General features: G+C 49.1%; 1 protein-coding gene across 3 annotated transcripts in view; it reads left to right on the top strand.

Annotated features, from left to right (window-relative positions):
* NR6A1 (nuclear receptor subfamily 6 group A member 1) overlaps positions 1 to 17014 on the top strand; it is a gene marked incomplete at both ends in the record, with an annotated part of 91416 nt that extends 74402 nt beyond the window's left edge. For 2 of the 3 annotated variants that reach the window (XM_082492584.1, XM_082492585.1), the window contains 7 exons: positions 4394 to 4449; positions 6475 to 6632; positions 7509 to 7736; positions 8410 to 8664; positions 13451 to 13572; positions 15771 to 15923; positions 16926 to 17014. In XM_082492584.1, the coding sequence (XP_082348710.1) occupies positions 4394 to 4449; positions 6475 to 6632; positions 7509 to 7736; positions 8410 to 8664; positions 13451 to 13572; positions 15771 to 15923; positions 16926 to 17014 (1061 nt within the window). The remainder of the gene's footprint in view (positions 1 to 4393; positions 4450 to 6474; positions 6633 to 7508; positions 7737 to 8409; positions 8665 to 13450; positions 13573 to 15770; positions 15924 to 16925) is intronic. The other variant, XM_082492583.1, reaches the window with a different exon arrangement.
* Between the last annotated feature and the right edge of the window lie 673 nt (positions 17015 to 17687).

The following is a 17687-nucleotide window of genomic DNA, read 5'->3' as shown; positions in this document are numbered from 1 at the left end:
ATGCATTTAAATAGGCTTTTAAAGTCCCGAGAGCTCTGAGTCAGACTTTACCTGTTCATTGTGGTGGGAGCTTAGACCTGCAGCTGCCACCCGGTGATAAGGTGTGCGGGCTGTCCCTTGCCGCCCGGCTCTGCAGGGTGATGCCGGCGGTGGCGTGTGGAGCTGGGGAACACTGAAGGTGGTTCTGCCAGGTACGAGGTCACTGAGGAGACAAGCACGATCTGGGTTAGGGACAGCCACCCCTCAGTCCCCACGTGTGCAGGAGTGATGGAATGCTATGCTCTCATCTCCAGGATGGGAAATCTCAAGTAGCTCAGAAATTAATAATAAAAAATAGACTGGGATTTATTTCAGTGTCATGTCTCTACTCTTCACGCCAATCTTTTGACTTTTTAAATCTCTGGAAATGTTGTTACCCGTTAAAAGCAGAGATTTCTTGGTTTCATGGTGGCAGACGGGAGTCAGCACAAAGTTGCCTTTGTCGAAGGGGGGGATGACGGACCCCTTCCTGGCCACGCAAACCAAAGTGTCATCTCATGTTTTTTAAATGCAGCTATCGCTGCCTTAGTGTCATCGTTCATATGAAAGCCGCCTGTCAAAAGCACTAAAACTTCCATAAATTTACTGCAAATCCACCGGGATCTTCCTTAGAAAATGCATCTTGGGGCTGAGACGGGGAAAGCTTATCCCCTGGCTGCTTTGATTACAAATTACCGTTGGGAGCTTTCGTTGGCGGGGAAGGCGGGCGAGGTGCGGGTTCCCTTCCACCCGAAGAGGGTGTCCAGGGCCGCGGGATGGCTTCCCCCCTTCTCTCCAGCGCCCGCAGCCGGACCCGCTCGGCGCGTGTCACCGGGGCTGTAGCGGTGACGTCTTTCGAAGCGCTCCCATCCCGCTCTCTGCCGTCCTCCGAGCCCGGCGGGGCGGCTGGCCGCTTCCCCCGGGCCTCTTCCCCGTCCTCCCGCCGCCCCCCGCCGGTGGGTCCTGTCCGCGCGCGGGCGGTGCCGGTGGCGGCGGGCGCGGCTCAGGCGCGGTGGCGGAGCGCCCCCTGCCGGCCCGCCCGCCCTCCCCCCCGCCCGCCGGGGCCGCCGGGGCGGGCCGAGGGGCGGGAGCGTCCTCTGCCTGTCGTCCCGACCCCCTTCCCAGTGGCGGCGGGACCGCGCGGCCGTTACCGGGTAGCTCGGCCGCAATACGGGCGGTTTAACGTGGTTATTTCCGAACTCGGGTGAGGCGCAGAGCTCAGCGCCTGAGGGGAGCGCCCAGCAGGAGCTGCGGAGGGGCGCTGTACGTGGGCATGTGGTGATGGCACGAGGGGTGATGGCTTCAGACTGGAAGAGGGGAGATTTAGATGAGACATTGTGAAGAAATTCTCTCCTGTGGGGGCGGTGAGCCCCTGGCGCAGGGTGCCCCGAGGAGCTGTGGCCGCCCCATCCCTGGGGGTGCTCAAGGCCGGGTTGGACGGGGCTGGGAGCGACCTGGGCTGGGGGGAGGTGGCCCTGCCCGGGGCGGGGGTGGCACTGGATGGTCTTTAAGGTCCCTTCCAACCCAAACCATTCTATGAAAACCAGTTTTGAGGAGATTTTGTCGTGCAGCCCTGTACCAAGGCAGCTCTTCTGAAGAGCGTGTGGTGTGTTAGGACCACACAGGTCTCTGAAGCCTTTTTTGATGGACCACCAGCAAAAACATCACTACCTTTGTTGCAGATCTTGGCTAGGTTATGCAACTGGCAAGACTGCCAAAAATCCCGTTTAAGTGAAGCATCTTGCACGTGCTGAGATGAGGGAGATGAGGGCGTAGTGCTGGTCCACGATGGCTGCGCGTTGCATCAGAGCCCACGTTGTCTTTGCTGATACCCGAGTCGGGTATTGCAGCAGATAGAAGGTATTGCTGAGCACCTCCCATTTGTGGTTTTGGTTTGTTTTTTTTTTTTTTTTAATCTAGGAACAGTTGCAAAAGTTTGCAAAAATAAACAGTCAGTTTGCATCTCGTGCTGTTGGATGCTGTGCCTGCGGGGCCCGGCAAGGCAGAACATCGAACCACTGGCCAGCAGAGAGCCGCTGGAGCGCCATAACTGCGTCGAGAGTAATGGGGTTTGTTTAACCTCCACTTGCTGAAAAATATCAGCAGTGTGAAGGGTAACATGCCTGAGCCTGGGTAACGCCTTGGACAGAGCTGTGGTTCAAATGGCACCCGCTGCTCCTAGGACCGGCTCAGCCGAACCACAAACTCATCTTGGCACACGGGGCTGAAAGGTTTTACTGGGTTTCAGTTCAGAGCGCAGGAGTTCGGGCAAAGCGCTGCCCTCAGCAGCCGTTGGCTGTCTCTGCCCCTTCGAAAGGCCGCTCATCAAGGCAGATAGCAGGGAGGGCACGGAGCTGGAGGACAGAGCCACAGCCGTGCCACCAGAGGATAAAGACTGGCCTGGTGACAACCAACGTTGTCTCCAGGGTTAAGAAGAATGTACACTCCGCAGAGGCAGGTTTTCCAAGGCATTCTGTGAAATAATGTGGACATAGAAAAGGAAGATGTAAGCTAATGTCTGCTACAATTACACTTTGAAATCAAAAAACAAGACAATTTATGTCCATGGCTCGTAGTGGGACTGGCTGAGAAGCTTTCTGAATCACAAATAGCAATAAAATAGCTTGGAAAACTGGGGAAATTCCCCCCACATTGGAAAACTGTTACTGTAGTTCCATTAAGTTAAAAAAAAAAAAAAAGGGAATAACAGAGAGCTAACCATGACAGCTTAGTTTTACATCAGTCACATTTTTTTAATGAGAAACTAATTTTTTTGGAAAGAGCTTTCATGGAAAATAAACAGCCTTGTTTGTTAAAGTGAGTTTGTTGTCTCGCTGTGTCTTAAAAGATTTGCGTGATGTAAAAGATAACCATAATTGTTATATATCCAGTGTTCGAGGCTTCTCCAGTGTGCTTAAATGAATGCTCTCAGGCACTTTAAATAAAAATACTTGCTGCTCTACGGAGGTGATGGCGTTTGCATTAGAAGGGTTAAAACCGTCTTGCTGATCTTGTAACACATTGTTGTAAGGTGCCACGGGATCGCTGTGCTGCGAGCTGTAAATCATCAGGGCAGTTTTGCATGGTGATTAGCATGGTTTGACTCAGTGGTAACGATTCAGGAAAATGCAGTTTATGTCCCAGTGTGCGCGTGGCTCTGCCTTGCTACGAGCGCGGTGGGTGAACCTGCCCGTGGAATTGCTGCTGTTGCCAGCCAGCGTAGCACTGAGGCAGATGGGGACGGTTGGAGCTGAGGATGTCCAGACTCAAGCAGCAGTGTGGCTTTTCTGGTACAGAAATTTTTCCTTAAATTTTGTGTCACTTTCTGTTTCTGGAGGGCCGCCTGCAGCCCCATGTGCCGAGCAGGGTGAGGCCGGCCGGCAGCAGCAAGGTCACGGCGCAGCTGGGGAGAGCCTGCTGCCAAGTCTGGCCAGGTCGTGGTGGGAAAGAGATTGGGACCTGATAAATGGGGGGACCCGGCCCAGGAGAGGAGGCACACGAGGAGCAGGGCTGGTCCTCAAAAGCCGCCAGCTTCTGCAGAGCCACTCTGCCAATAAAGAGAAAAGCAGAGGGGAGAGGAACGTAGAGGAGCTGCTCCGGAATAATCCTCTTAATTGGTCTTCACTGAAGCTCTCTGAAAATTGTTTAAAGAGCCTTAAAAATGCAGCTGCCGTATTGAGAAACTAGGCTGTCCTTCTGAAACGGAACTGCATAGCTGGATCTAGTAACTCGAATTTTAAACGACGGCTTTGCATGCAGCTGGCTGGGTAAAACAAACATCTCCCCTCCATTTTCCGTGGTAGCCGTAGGAGATCTGACCCCCTGAAGCGGCAGCGGTATTAGTAGTTAGTGAAGTGCTCTGTCTCCGTCTTGTCGGCAGCGCTGGCGGGTGTCTCTCCCGGGGAGCCTGGCTCGCGGTGGTCCGCAGGGCTGCACGCAGGGGAACTAGAAACACTGGTGTTTGCATTTCGTTTTGTAGCAGTCACGGGTATTCATTGTGCTTTTTCTGGGGGTGATGCAGGTTTGCTTTCTGTGTGCCATCTCTCAAATTATCCTGGAATTAATTGTGATAAAGGATTGCTATTCCTTCACTACCTGTCACTCAGAGTTCCCATGAAGAAATGCTAAGTTCCCTGAGTAATGCTTGTAGCCCCAGCAATGTGTTTACGCCCTTCGGGGTGAGGATCATGGTGCATACTGCTCGAGCTCTCCAGTGCCCTGCAAAGCACTGGAGGTTTCTGCGTAAACTGCTTTGATGAGCAAAATGAATCTTTTAAGATATAAAGAATTTTTTCAAAATAGTAGATACCTTCTTAAGTATTTCTGCAATACCGAACAGTAGTGTTTCTCACCAAGGTTTGGTTGTTTTTTTCAGCAATCAGAGAGGATGGCATGCCAGGAGGCAGAAACAAAAGCATCGGACCTGTCCAGGTGAGCATGTCCAACTGTTTCTCCAGGGTTCCCTCCAGCTTTTGCTCTCGTGGCCTTGGCACAGCCTGGTGGGTGGTGGGCTCGGACTGTGGCAGCAGCTCGGTGTGGGATGGGGCCGGGGTTCATCTGGCCAAGCCTTTCTCAGCCCTACCTGTGCCTTCTGCTGGCGTGGCAGGGCTTTGACTCTCTACAAGTGTTAGAAATACGCCTCAGGAACAGTGGATTTGTAAACAAAGCTGGGTGCTTGCTTGTCCCCAGAGGGACACTGTGCAGTCCCAGGCTGCCTGTGTGAGTGGAGGGGCCGTCTCCGGCCATCGCGGCACTCTGTCCTTTGTGAGCGGCACAAGGACGTCCGTCCCTCCGCAGCTCCCAGTAAATCTCGCGGGCTGCCTGCTGCAATTCCTTCAGTTGTTGCAAGCGGGGCACCCAGTAAATGTCTCGCTGATTGATGGTGCAGCTTGTCTGGAGACGTCTTGTAAAGCAGGAGGTAATTCAGCACAACAGCTTGTACTGCACGCGTGAGAAATGATGGCCGTTTTCAGCTCACTTCTAGAAAAGAGGTCTTTTAAAAGTTTACTATTTATTTTAATAAAATAGAAATAACACTGAAAGCATTTGCTGTGACTCTCTGTGCCTGTGAAGAGACTACTCGCCCCAATCCAACACCAAACCATGAGAACCCCAGCAACCAGATGCCCTGCTTGCTCAGGAACGTCCTCCATAGCCAACCAAGGAAAAGGCAAGAATTAGACCGTGCGGCCATGCCTGTGGTCAGCACCAGAGAGCCCCTAGCTCAAACAATAACACCTCTTGGTAACGACAGAATGTTTTCTGCTGTTTGCATCATATTTACAACAGCATCGGTTACTGATTCTTAAAGCCTGTCTCTCTATCAAGGAAGAAGAAACATTTAACTTCCTGGCCAGGTAACGATTTTTACCACCTCTCTGAGCAATGTAGCTGTAGTAAGCCAGCAGCCTTTGCTAGCCAGAGCGGGCCCTTGCTCATCCGAGACTTGTGTGATCGGTCCATGTTGGACCGTAGGTTATGCCATCAACTCCAGGTCCGGGTGTGAGACTATTTAGCTATTGTGCTCTTCGGGTTCTGTACCTGGGAAGCTTACTGAGCTTTTCTGATGCTTTTGCAAGACTGGAATAAAGTGTCTAAGCAATGTTTGGCTCTTGAAAATGATGTTCAGAGTTCACCGCGCTTTCTTGCAGCATGTTTACTTGGGGTCTTTTGACATTTTGTGACAGCCTCGCTAAAGGACATGCACAGAATCAAAAAAAAAAAAACAAACCAACCCCAGAAACTTTTATGTTGCATTTTTCCCACTATGGATGCAACGTTTCGCCAGGAGCATACCCAGCTCTTTCTTGAAACTTTATACTTAAAGGAACTCCATTTTTTATTTTTAGTCCATTTTAACTTCATATATATTATTCTCTAGAACCTGTTTTAAGCGTTAGATGCTTGATTACTTCTTTAGGTGCCACCTGGTTCTTATCTGGGAAAAAATAGTGAACAATGATTCCCTGTAAACATTTTTCTGACTAATTTTCTGTGTGTCACCTTGCCTCTCTCAATTGTTGTATCAAACCAGAGCCTACTACACCTTCCGTTTGCCTTTACCTCTGCCGAGTACTGAGTGATGTTCCCGATGAACTGGCCTCAATTACTCCCAGGTTTTTCACTGTGTGACAGCGGCTGATTTACGGCTCGTGGCTGTGTGTATTTGACATCATCTTTTCATGTGTCCATTCCTGTCTGCTCTGTTATCGTCACCTGAATTGTACTTGCAGGCACTGGAGGTCACCACGATTAGCTGTAAAGAGAATTTTTCATGTACGTTGTTCCATGTAAAAGAAAGATGTGATATCCACAGGAACAGCGAAGCATTTCTCCTGGAGTGGGGTGGTTTCAGCTCTGTTGGATGTGACCATACAGTCAAGGTGTTCATGAATCAAGGCTCTGCCTTATTTCTGTTCTCAGCTGAAGTAACTCTAATGGTCTTGTATTTGGCAGATATCGGAGGAAGAGATTGAGAGAATTATGTCTGGGCAAGAATTTGAGGGAGAGGCAAACATGTCATGGAGCAACAACGGAGACAGTGACCACAGTTCCCCTGGAAATGGCGTTTCTGAGAGCAACCAGCCTTCACCTGTTTCTACTCCATCTTCAAGGTGGGAATGAGCCCTGGAAGAATTTCATATGGCAGTAATCTTGACTGTCTTTCCCTGAGCGGTACTTCGGGTTGATGCAGGAAGAATACACCGTGAGCGCATCTTTCTGTAAACTGAGCATATTGGAGATTCTTACATCTCTAATGGTGTTTTAAGGACAGCCACTGGATTGAAAAGAATTGAACTGGGAGGTGAAATGAGCAAATGAAAAAGAAGGCAATGTTGAGTTAAAATTATATTTAAAATATATCTCTTAATTTGTATTGTTAGTTTTTTCTGCCAGTCATGGGAACTTGATTACCTTTCGCTGCTCGTTCTGCATAAGGTCTTTTTCTGCACTGTGCTCGGATTTTGAAAATAAATGACTCCTTTTAGGTTACTAATTGATGGTGTTATATTAGTGTCTGTTACTGTTAGTGCTAGCCTCCTGATGCAGCCTTTGATTGTAAACACAGCGAGAATCTCAGACATGCGTTCCATCTGCTTTCAGTTGCATCTTAAGCTGGGAGATATTTGTGTTCCCTAGCGGTGTAAATACTTAATTTACGATCCTAAATTCTGGCCCCTTAAGGAGGCTGGGGTGGAAATGCCTTGTACAGTTGGGTTTCTGTTTTACCCTCGAGTGGCTGCTCAGCAGCAGTTCCCAGATCTCCGTTAAGTGGAACTAGCGCTGAGCCAGGCTCAACGTGAGGCAAGTCTGAGGTGTCCGGTCTGCACACTCTCAATATTTCCAGTGTGGGGTTTAAATACAAAGGCATTTCCCATTTTGTTGTTTTCCTCCCTGTTTTTATTAACATTTCTGATGGAGCTGGATGCAACATTTTAATGAATCAGGTGGAATTTTTGGGGTATATTAAAAAGCTTTTCCTTTTCCAGTAGGTCTGTGGAACTGAATGGATTCGCTGCACTCAGGGATCAGTATATCGGGACGCCGGTGTCCACGCACTATCAGTACCTCCCGCACCTTTTTAGCTATTCTGCTCACTCAGCTCTGATGCCCCCCCAAACGCGCAGCCTGGACCCCCAGTCGCACAGTCTTATCAATCAGTTAGTGTCAGCAGAGGACCTGGAGCCGCTCGGCACGCCGATGCTCATTGAGGACGGGTGAGTGTGCGTGGCATGGTGCGAGAGGCTGCCCGGGGCCGCCTGTTCCCGGCTCTCCTTTGGCTCCGGCCGTCCCTGCCTGCACACACGGCTCCAGCTCGTGCGGCAGAGGCTGCTGCTGGCGAGAGGGGCAGCTGGGTGGGTGCGTGCGTTCGTGGCCCCATCGGCACGGGAAGCGTGTCCGCTGGGAGACAAGGCAGCGGTAGTGCAAGCAGCAGACCAGACCACATCCCGTGGGTGGCCTGTGCCCTTGCTTGTGTGGGAGTGGGGTTTGGTGGGTTTCAGCCCTGAGACTGCATTAACTGTACAAAAGGCCCGGTAGTAAGCACGGTAGCTGGAAAAATATACATGGGTGGAAAAAAGCTGCGTAGTCAATCTGTTGGCAAGAGCTGCAGCAGTGTCTGAGGCCGAGCTGCCCCGTGTCCAGCAGGCTGGGTGCTGGCCGGGTGGGTGAGCCCGGGAGTCGGGGGGTCTCCCCTCGCAGCCCCCGGCCGGGCGGGCTGGGTGCCAGCCATCGCGGCTCCTGCTGCCAGGCGACACCCTGGGCACTGGCACGTTGGGCACTTCAACATGAATTCCTGTAGTGTTTGCCTTGCTTTTCAAGTGCCTCGTCAGATGATGTCATTCAATGTTGTTAATTGTTTTTATGCCTTCATATTAACTGTGCCTGCAGGTATAAAGTGACTCAGGCAGAGCTGTTTGCGTTGTTGTGTCGTCTGGCGGATGAATTGCTTTTCAGGCAGATTGCTTGGATCAAGAAGCTGCCGTTCTTCTGCGAACTCTCCATCAAGGACTATACCTGCCTGCTCAGCTCTACGTGGCAGGAGCTGATCCTGCTCTCCTCGCTGACTGTTTACAGCAAGCAGATCTTTGGTGACCTTGCGGACGTCACCTCCAAGTACTCTCCCTCTGACGACGAGCTGCACAGGTGAGACATCAGGCTGAGCCTGCGGGAAAGGGAGTGAGATCGAGAGACGGAGGAGCCATCAGGAGGATGGTGGCTGGGTGCAGGTTTCTGGCTCTGTGACCAACTAAGCACCTCTTCTGGAGTGGGTCACTTCACTTGTGGCTGTTTTCCTTTTTTATTTTTTAGGGAATGTTTGTTCCAGGCTTAGAAAGTACTCCATGGTTAGTCAGTGTTGAATCAAAACTTCCTTCTGCAGGGGAAGGTGCATGGTGCTGTGTGGTGCTGTTTGAAGTTCCTGTAGCAATGCTGTCATCCTCCAGTGCAGCTCTGCCAACCACCTTTTTTTCTGGGGAGAGTAGAACTAACCAACACTTTGAGTAACCCTGAGATACAGGATGGAAGGTCTTATTTAAAAACACTGTGGGCCAGTGGAAAGGTTGTTCACAAAGCTGGTTGTCTGTATTATCAAAGTGTTTGTTATTAATTGCTATTTCATTGTTTTGATTACATAAATTTAAAGATGTTGCAACTTAGCTCTTATTTTTTCCATAGTACGTACTATCTGATGCTCTGAGGAACCTGCCTTTCATTTATCATTTTGGCCAGGGTGTTGTTTTTTGGTTTGGGTGTTTTGTTTTGTAGTCTTGGTGCCAGACAGATCCTCCTTTTGGTAGCGGACTCACAATCTCACAATATTAGGACAGAATATGTAGGATTTAGGGAAACTGCAGCACACCCTCCCTTTTCACATCTGCCCTGTTTGCACTCTGCCCTTGCTAGGCTTGGCAATTTTGCAAGAGTGACCAGGGGATCCAAGTGTCTGATAAGCAGAGATTGAAAATTCTGCTGTGGTCCTCAGTCATCGCATCATCTAACAGTTCCTTGAGGTTCCTTTGTGCGCCTCTTTTGACAACCGGAGGGGCTGGCTGGCTGAGACCGGGGCGGAGGAGCCGAGAGCTGGACCCAGGTGTCTCATTTCCTGGGGCAGGTTCCTCCGCGGCGCTGTTCTGCCCGGCCATTCATCGTGCATCTGGTGCTGCTCCTGCAAGGAACAGTAAGGGTCATAGAAACCCACAATAACACTTGTTCTGCATTCAGCCGTCCTTTTGTTCCTGCTGTCCTGGTCAGAGCCTCAAAAGAGAAGTGTTTGTTTCATTTTGGGTTTGTGATAAATACAAGCGAGAGGTAAGACAACAAGACAAAGGAGGAATCCTCGCCCTTCAGAAACCGGCAATTCAGAGCTGGGCGCCTCGAAAGTCCTTCAGAGAAGATGTGTGCACATGGATGAAAATAGGTGTTCTTGGGAGTGGAATGTTTCTGCAGTCTCTTCTTCTGATTTAGCTTTTCAAGTGTCATTAATTGTCATTAGTAACATGGGGAAATGCACACCAAAAAAAGCCATTTAGCGGGAAGTTACACAGATGAGGGGTCTCGAGCTGCGTGGCTCCCTCCCAGTTGTCTTTAGCCAGCTCAGACGTAGCGTGACTGTCTGCAGGCGGCAGTGGGGCAGTTTGTGGGTATCGGTCCCCCTGTGCCATGCACTCGTGGAAAAGCTGGTCCCTTCGGATTTGCGAGGGGCTCGTATGGAGCGGCGTCCAACTTGTGGGCTTTCGCAAAGAGCCCCTCTTTCCTCTGGCGTTGATCAGCAATGATTGCAAACTGAAGTGCATTAGATCTCACAGCTGGTTGAAGAAATCTCACTGAGCTGTGGTAGTCTGGCACTTTTGGGTTAATTTCTGTTCTTATTTAGCAAAATGACGGGAGCAATGCTAATGCTTAGGTAGGTGATGAACGAAGGCATAGGATGAGCTCCCCAGCCCCTGTGTTTTAATCACTTCTAACAACTGGCTAAATGTTCTGTTTGCCTGCTGGATCAAATGTTTTCTTTTATTGTGCTGTTTTTCTGGAGATGAATATGAAATGAATAGATTCCTGACCTCCCCCAGCACTCCTGATAGCGCTTCCCCCCCCTCCTCCCCAGCTGATCCCGATAACTCCCAGCCAGAAACTTGCCTGGTGTAAACTGCGAGGAAAAGCGTGTGGAGGAGTCAGTCCTCGAGAAGAAATAGGGCTGTGAAAAACAGAACAGCTTTGTTTGAAAGGGGGAGGAAAGCATGCAGGGAAAAGTAAGACAGTTCAACTGCAGGAATGAGAGAAGAGCTCTCCTGGATTTATGAAGTGATGAGTGGCTGGTAAAAATGTGCATGCTCTAAAAACAATTAAACCCAACAGACGACTGAGTGGTCTTTGTGCTCATTAACTTCTTGAGCTTTGCAATCTTGCACCTGCAAGATTTTTAATGTCAACTTGAGAGCAAGAAAACTTGTACAACTTTAGATTAGCCGACAAGGCTTTCATCACTTACAATATTACTTTCTTGAAGAAGTGACCTGGAGTTCAGATAGCTTGTTTTCACTTCTCTGAGGTCAAACTCCACCATGCATTTTACAAATAACTTTGAAGTAAACAAACACACATGCCAAAATAAGGTATTATTCAGTGAAAAAGGTTCTATTTTTGTTCTATTCAAAGATGGCTTTCTGGCTGTGCTCTTATTCTTTGCGTTGTACAATGCCAGAGCGCAGCTGAAGCTTCCCTAAACACTTCTGTCCCACTTCTGAGCATTTTTGCAATATGTGGTTTCTTTGAAACCAGGGGTATTGCTGTGAGATGTGTTCCTGAGAGGCCGTTCTGGCTGTTGGCACGTGTGGGCTGGTCCCGGAGCGTTCCTGCGGGCACCGGCAGCCCTCCGTGCCCTCCAGCTCTGTTGCTGCCTGTTGCTTATGCCATGGGTTTTTCGTGGTGCATGCATGGGGCGTCGCTGCTGAAGAAGCAGCCCAGCACCCCCTTCAGCAGTAGGACCTCGTTCTGCACCCGCAAAATCTCCATCAGGCGATTTCCCAGGAGATTTTGGGGAGGTTTCCATTCCCTGTGTATCAGTGTGCCCTCTCCCACCCCTCTTTGGCGCTGGATTCCCTTGGTGAGTGTGGATGCTCAGGAGAAATGGGCAGCTTGTTTTCAGCAAAAACGGCACAGATTTGGCGATGAGTGCGGTTGTGCCTGGTGAGACGCTCCAGGGCTGGTACAGACGGTGGATCCAGATCCCAGCGGAGGATCCCTGATGGTACACACTAGCAGCAGTGCTTTTCTGGTTGGATCTCGATACGCATTTGTTAAGTGCAGTGAATCCAGCGTGTCCTATTTGAGGGGGAAAGTTCAGAAGGAGGCAGCATGCGCTCCTTGGGCTGTGTGATTCAACCTTAGGCTGTCGCCTGCAGTTTCACTCCCTTTAACGTTGGTTATTTGTGGTTATATGCGTACTTGTATTTGTGAGAAGGACCCCAACCTTCCTGCAGTATGTCTCACCCCAGAAGCTCTCAGCTGAGGAAAATTAACAAACCATAACGAACAGGCAATAAATACGGCTGTGTGGAAGTACAGGATCTCTGTGAGTCACCCCTGGGGATTTTTGGGAGGTGAGCTGCCGCACCTGCCTGTCAGATAAATGAAGCGTGTGCCACTGTGGTAGGGGGGTCAGTGTAACTCCTCAGTGTTTAGAACAAGGCTGTTTCCAACGGCGCTCTACAGATATGAGAAACCGTAGGCACTGTAGCAGTTGGGAATGGCCCGTGTCCTGGGGTCAGGGTCTGTGCGGCTGGCGCTGGGGTCCGGGTTCCTGCACTGCAGTGCCGCCGGGGCAGCCCTGGGTGCTGCTCGGTTCAGGGGATGCACTGGAGCATGCCGTGCAGAGCCAACGCCTGGGGATTGCGCTGATTCTACAGGCAAAGGTTAACATTAATTTATCAGCTTTGTTAGAACGCAGGGGTCTGTTTAAAATCAACAACTTGGATGTCGGGTTGGGTGTGTTTGTTGCAGAGAAGCGGCATTCTTCTGCAGTGTGCTGTAAAGCAGCGCCCATCCCACCTCTCTGGGGTGGGGTGCGGGTGCTGTGCAGCTGTAGAGCTCTTGGGGACACCTCTGGACCCGCTGAGGATGCGTTGGTGTTTCTGCTGGCGGCCAGTGCAGGTGGTGGCGGGATGCCGCGAGTGGTGGGGAGCACCGACTGAAGAAAGGTGCGAGGTGGGGAGGGGTGAGAAGACGTGAAACGCTGCTGGGGGCAGATTGTCTTCTGAACGGGGGAGGCACTCCAAGGACTGCTAGAGGTGCTTTTATCCTGCAAAAATATCCATCAGGAGCAAGGCGCAGTGCTGTATAACGTGGCTGTGAGCCGCTTTCTATCGTGGATAGCTGCAGTGCCCCACCGAGCAGAGGGGGAGTACCTCCTGACCCTTGCATCTGGCAGGACAGCGGGTGTTTTGCAGGATATTTTCATGTCCTACAAGACAAGTATCGCTCCACGTTTCTATGAAATCTCATCTCATTCCCCAAACTGCTTAGTTAAACTTCCCATTAGCCCAGCGAAGTGCAAAGACACAATCCTCACTGAAATCTGGGGAAATGCAAGCACAGAGAGGCAAAGCAGTGCATTTAGAAGCACACGAGATGTTTTTGCATATTCCTGGCTCCATCAAACCTTTTCCTCTGTCAGAGCAGGCTGGTGATGAACTGAATCACCAAGAGATGTTTTTTTCCTGAAATACCTGTAGCAGTCAAGTTTTTAACTGAGTCATTTTCCTTCTTTCTTCTACTTTAATTTAGTGGTGCCAGCAGACTTCGAGCAGTTTTGATGACAATTTTTTTTAATTCTCTTGCAAGATGTTGAAGTCTCTGAAGTTATTTTAAGCTTCTTGCCTTTATTGTATGGAATGTGACCTGTATACGTTGATGTGTGATCTCTATCCTCCAGATTCAGTGAAGAGGGGATGGAGGTGATGGAGCGGTTGATCTACCTCTTTCGCAAATTTAACCAGTTGAAGGTCAGCAACGAGGAGTACGCATGTATGAAAGCCATCAACTTCCTAAATCAAGGTGAGTCGATGAAGAGAAGGTATCGGCCCCACTGGAGAAATCCTCTTAAACAGTGTGAGCAGTCTTTGCTTCCCTGATGAGAAATGGGAAGAAGGGGTCCGCGACCCGCGAAGGGACTCGAGCTCTGAAACCTCTCTGCATGTGTTTGCCAGCGTGCAGGCCACGCTGCGTGCGAGGGAGGTACTTGAGTACCCGCATGAAGAAATCCTGGAAGTGAATTAATTCATTTGCTTAGACAATTTTTAATGCCTTTAAATATAGGCAGCAAGGACAGTAAGTGTGTCATTTTACACATGTACCAAGGGTATCAATACCAGGATAAGAACAGGGCGGAGGGGCTGGTGAAACCTTCCTGGATAAGGTTTGGGTGAGTGATGACTTACCAGCTGCTAACAAACTTTTCATCAGACAAAGATGCATCATCTAAAAGTATTATTGCTTTAGATAACTGTTTAGGCAATTAACTAAAAGATGCTTTAAAACCAGTGATTTTTTTTTCTGAAGTAAACGTTGACTATTTGCATAACAACCTTTCAAAGATTCCCAACTAGAAAATGTATTTGTTCCTTTTTCTGCTTTAAAGGGAGAATTTGCAAAACCAGTCCTGTCTTTACAATATTTACCTTCAGGATCTATACTTAGATCACCTAGCTGGCTTTGTACTTTTTGGATTCTATACCTAATGCTAACTCTTCCAAGTGAAAAGTAATCACGAACAAAGCATCTCTGTGCGGGCAATGAGTTCTGCCTCAGAAGGGACTGTATCCTCCTGTTGATTAACCCTGTGTTAAAGCGGGCAGCCCAGGCTGCTGCAAGACCCTGGCCGTTTCAAAGTCTATGCAGAGTAATTCTTCAACGTGTGAGAAGATCCTGGTTGTTTCCTAACAACTGTAGTGGGCTGAAATAGTTTGGGACAGATCAGGTTTGTTCCTCGGGTAGTGCTTGGCCCTGTCTCTGCTCATGTAGGCTGTCTCAGTCCACCGCTTGTGCATCACCTTTCCCGTTGTGTGTTGTGGCCCCGCGGCTGTGGGACCTCGCAGGACACTTCTTCATGTTGTAAACGAAGAAAACTGTTGAGAGGCAAATGCTTAATGGATGGTGTTCAGCTGTAATTTTGGAAATAAATGTCCCCAGAGTCTTTTGTACTGTGAAAGATAGTTGCAGTCTGTAAAAATGCGCTGCAGGCTCCCTCCTCCCCCACTCATTTCCAGCAGCAGATAGTGCTGACGCTTCAATCTGTGCCGGGCTAAGGTTCCGGTTTGCTTCCCTGGGCAGTTTCCTGACACTGGATAATGCACTTCTCGAGCTGTCTCCATTGTTTCCCAAAATGTATTTTCATTAACTTCCTGTCTTCTTTTATTTTTAGTTGAAGTTTGCAATTTTTTATGTGAAATACCTGAGAATTATTTTTAAAAGTCAGCTTTTGGGCAGGAGATAAATGCCTCTTCCGTCAGATGGTCTTACAGTACTGAGCCTGCTCCGAGGGTCCGCAGCTTCCTTGCTCCGCCGTGCTGCATCCTTCCCAGGACCCCCAGCAGCATGCCAATGCCATTGATCACGCTGAGCGGTGGCAGTGGGGCTTCCTGCCAGTTTGATAGCTTGGAAATGTCCATTTTTCCTTTGTGTATGTTGCCTGACATTGGCAAAGCTAATTTTAAAAATAAGAATTTGACAAGTTTATAAAGCTCATATGACATAATTCATAAGCAGATGGGGAGAAACGTGATGATACCTTGAATTATAGAGTTGAGCGCTTTCCTCAGCCAAGATGATATAGCTAAAATCAACATGTTTCTGTCTGAGGAAGTATTACGCTGAATCTGCTGTGAGGGCTAAACCTTGACATAGAGCTGCTTTACCCCAGGCAGGCGGGGATTTAAGGTTGCTGGAGCTGTTATCTCCAAGAGCATCCATTGAGCTCTGCAGAGGAGCAGCTTAGGACATGAGCTGTTCTCATCCTGGTCTTTTGTGGGAGGAAATCCTGTACCCAGACACGCGTGCAAAGGCGCCTCCGTGATGCCGATACGCCCGGAGGGGAGACAGGGGTTTTAGTATTTGTCCAACTGGGAACTAGAAACCAGTCTGCAAAGCAAAGACCCGGCTTGGAGTTTTAGCAGTTTATCTTTCCTGAAGTGTGAGTCTGCTCTTCTAGGATGTTTTCATCGTGTTTTTGTTACTCTAATCATACTCCTTTTCAGACATCAGGGGTCTGACTAACGCGTCCCAACTGGAGCAGCTGAACAAGCGGTATTGGTATGTTTGCCAGGACTTCGCGGAGTACAAATACCCACACCAGCCAAACCGTTTTCCAGATTTAATGATGTGTTTGCCAGAGATACGATATATTGCAGGTAACTGGGATCGTGTGCAAGTTATGAAATTTGCTTTTAAAAGAAAATTAATTTGTAACAGCAAAATCTTTGTTGACTTTGGTGGAGGATGCTTGTATGGGACCTTCTTCTACGACAGCTTCTCCCCCACCTTTAAGCCAATCTCCCGTCACCCCTAGCTCGCCCAGCCAGGCTGGCTCTTTGCAAGTTGTCCCTGTGCCGCTGGCGGACGCAGCGTCACGTCCCACTCCCGAGTGCCCTGCTCCCATGAAGACGTGCCTTGCTCTGACCTGCCGCCCTTTAAGTACTTTAGTCAGATTCTCATTTTATTTTCTTCCTGTCAATCCCATCTTGGAGGCATTTTGTCTCGAAAGGGTGTGATCCTGCTTTGAGTAGTTATCTCATAAGGAACAGAGAGATGCCTGAAATGCCGCTTAATTAAGGAGCAGGTGATAAGCAGAGTGGCGGGCAGTTCTGCAGCGTAACCCCCAGGTTTCACCTCGTCGGGACCTCTGAAATCTGCAGGTGAACTTTTAAATGCAGTTGTGTCACTAATTGGATCTACAAGGTCTGGTGTTACTAAAACATTGTTTGTTCCTGAATGTTATGGCAAAGGGAGATACTTGCCTCCCCGTGTCAAGGCTCTGTACGCTTCATCCTACTCCACTGTAACTAACTAGATAATCATCACAGAGTAGCTCTCGTAATTTACTCATTGAGATCAACAAGGGAGTTTGAGGAGAGACGGGATTTAGTCTTTCCCAGTTTCTATAAATACTGCTCCATTGTGGAGAAATCATTTTGATCTGACTTTGCCCATTTATTTAGCTTTCGATTCAGTAAATAATAAATCCTGTTGTGTCCAAATGAATATCGAATGTCTAATGTAGCAGTAGGATGATTAACTGTTTCTCTGAGAGGTTCAAGGTAAAACCTTCTCCAGCGTTGCTGGCTTAGGTGTCTCTGAAATCTGATTCAGGAGTGGCTGCTAATTCTGGTTGTTTTTTTTTTTTTTCTTACCAGGAAAAATGGTGAATGTCCCCCTGGAGCAGCTGCCTCTCCTTTTTAAGGCCGTTCTACATTCCTGCAAGACAAGCGTGAGCAAAGAGTGAGCCCAGCTCGCCCCGGCCAGTGCCTTACGCTGTGCCTCAGGCAGGGAGCTGGCTCACCCCGGGAGAGGGGCAAACGTGACGCAGGCAGGAGACGGAGCGGTGGGCGTCCCTGCCATTGTAGCAAGAATCTTTTTTGTTTGTTTTTGTTTTTTTACTCTTTTTCCTATATATTTATTTCACGACAGAGTTGAATGTATGATCTTCAACACGATGCACATGGTTCTGTATGAATGCAGCAGATGCATTCTCCAGCGGTTTACAGAATGTGAAGATGTTTAATATTACAGTGTTTGTTAGGGTTAGTTCTTTTGTATTTTGGGGGCTGGGGACCAAGATGACTAAGACTACCTCAAGGAGAAGATGCTGTTCGCGCACTGCTCTTTCCATGACTTGTACCCAGAAGCATTTGTCGTAGAGAGCAAACGGCCTCACCGCATCGACACAGCTGTTATGTCCCAAATGGGTGATTTTGGAGAAGCGGGTGTTAGAGAAGTGCCAAGCTTTTTTTTCTTTAAATATAATAATAATTTTAAAAAGGCAGGGAGTGGAGAAGAAGTAAGAGTCTGTCTAGCCAGTTGGCTTCTTTTCCCCTGGCAGTTTTCAGGTGCAGGTGGTAGCTCCTGTGCTTTCCCTGAGTCCTGTCCCAGCGGGATCCGGTCCTGTCCCACCTCCC

This window comes from Vanellus vanellus (assembly GCF_965231255.1).
Source record: "Vanellus vanellus genome assembly, chromosome: 18".
Taxonomy (NCBI): domain Eukaryota; kingdom Metazoa; phylum Chordata; class Aves; order Charadriiformes; family Charadriidae; genus Vanellus; species Vanellus vanellus.
Note: the sequence above shows the minus strand (reverse complement) of the source record. Positions and strands in the feature narration are given on the sequence as shown.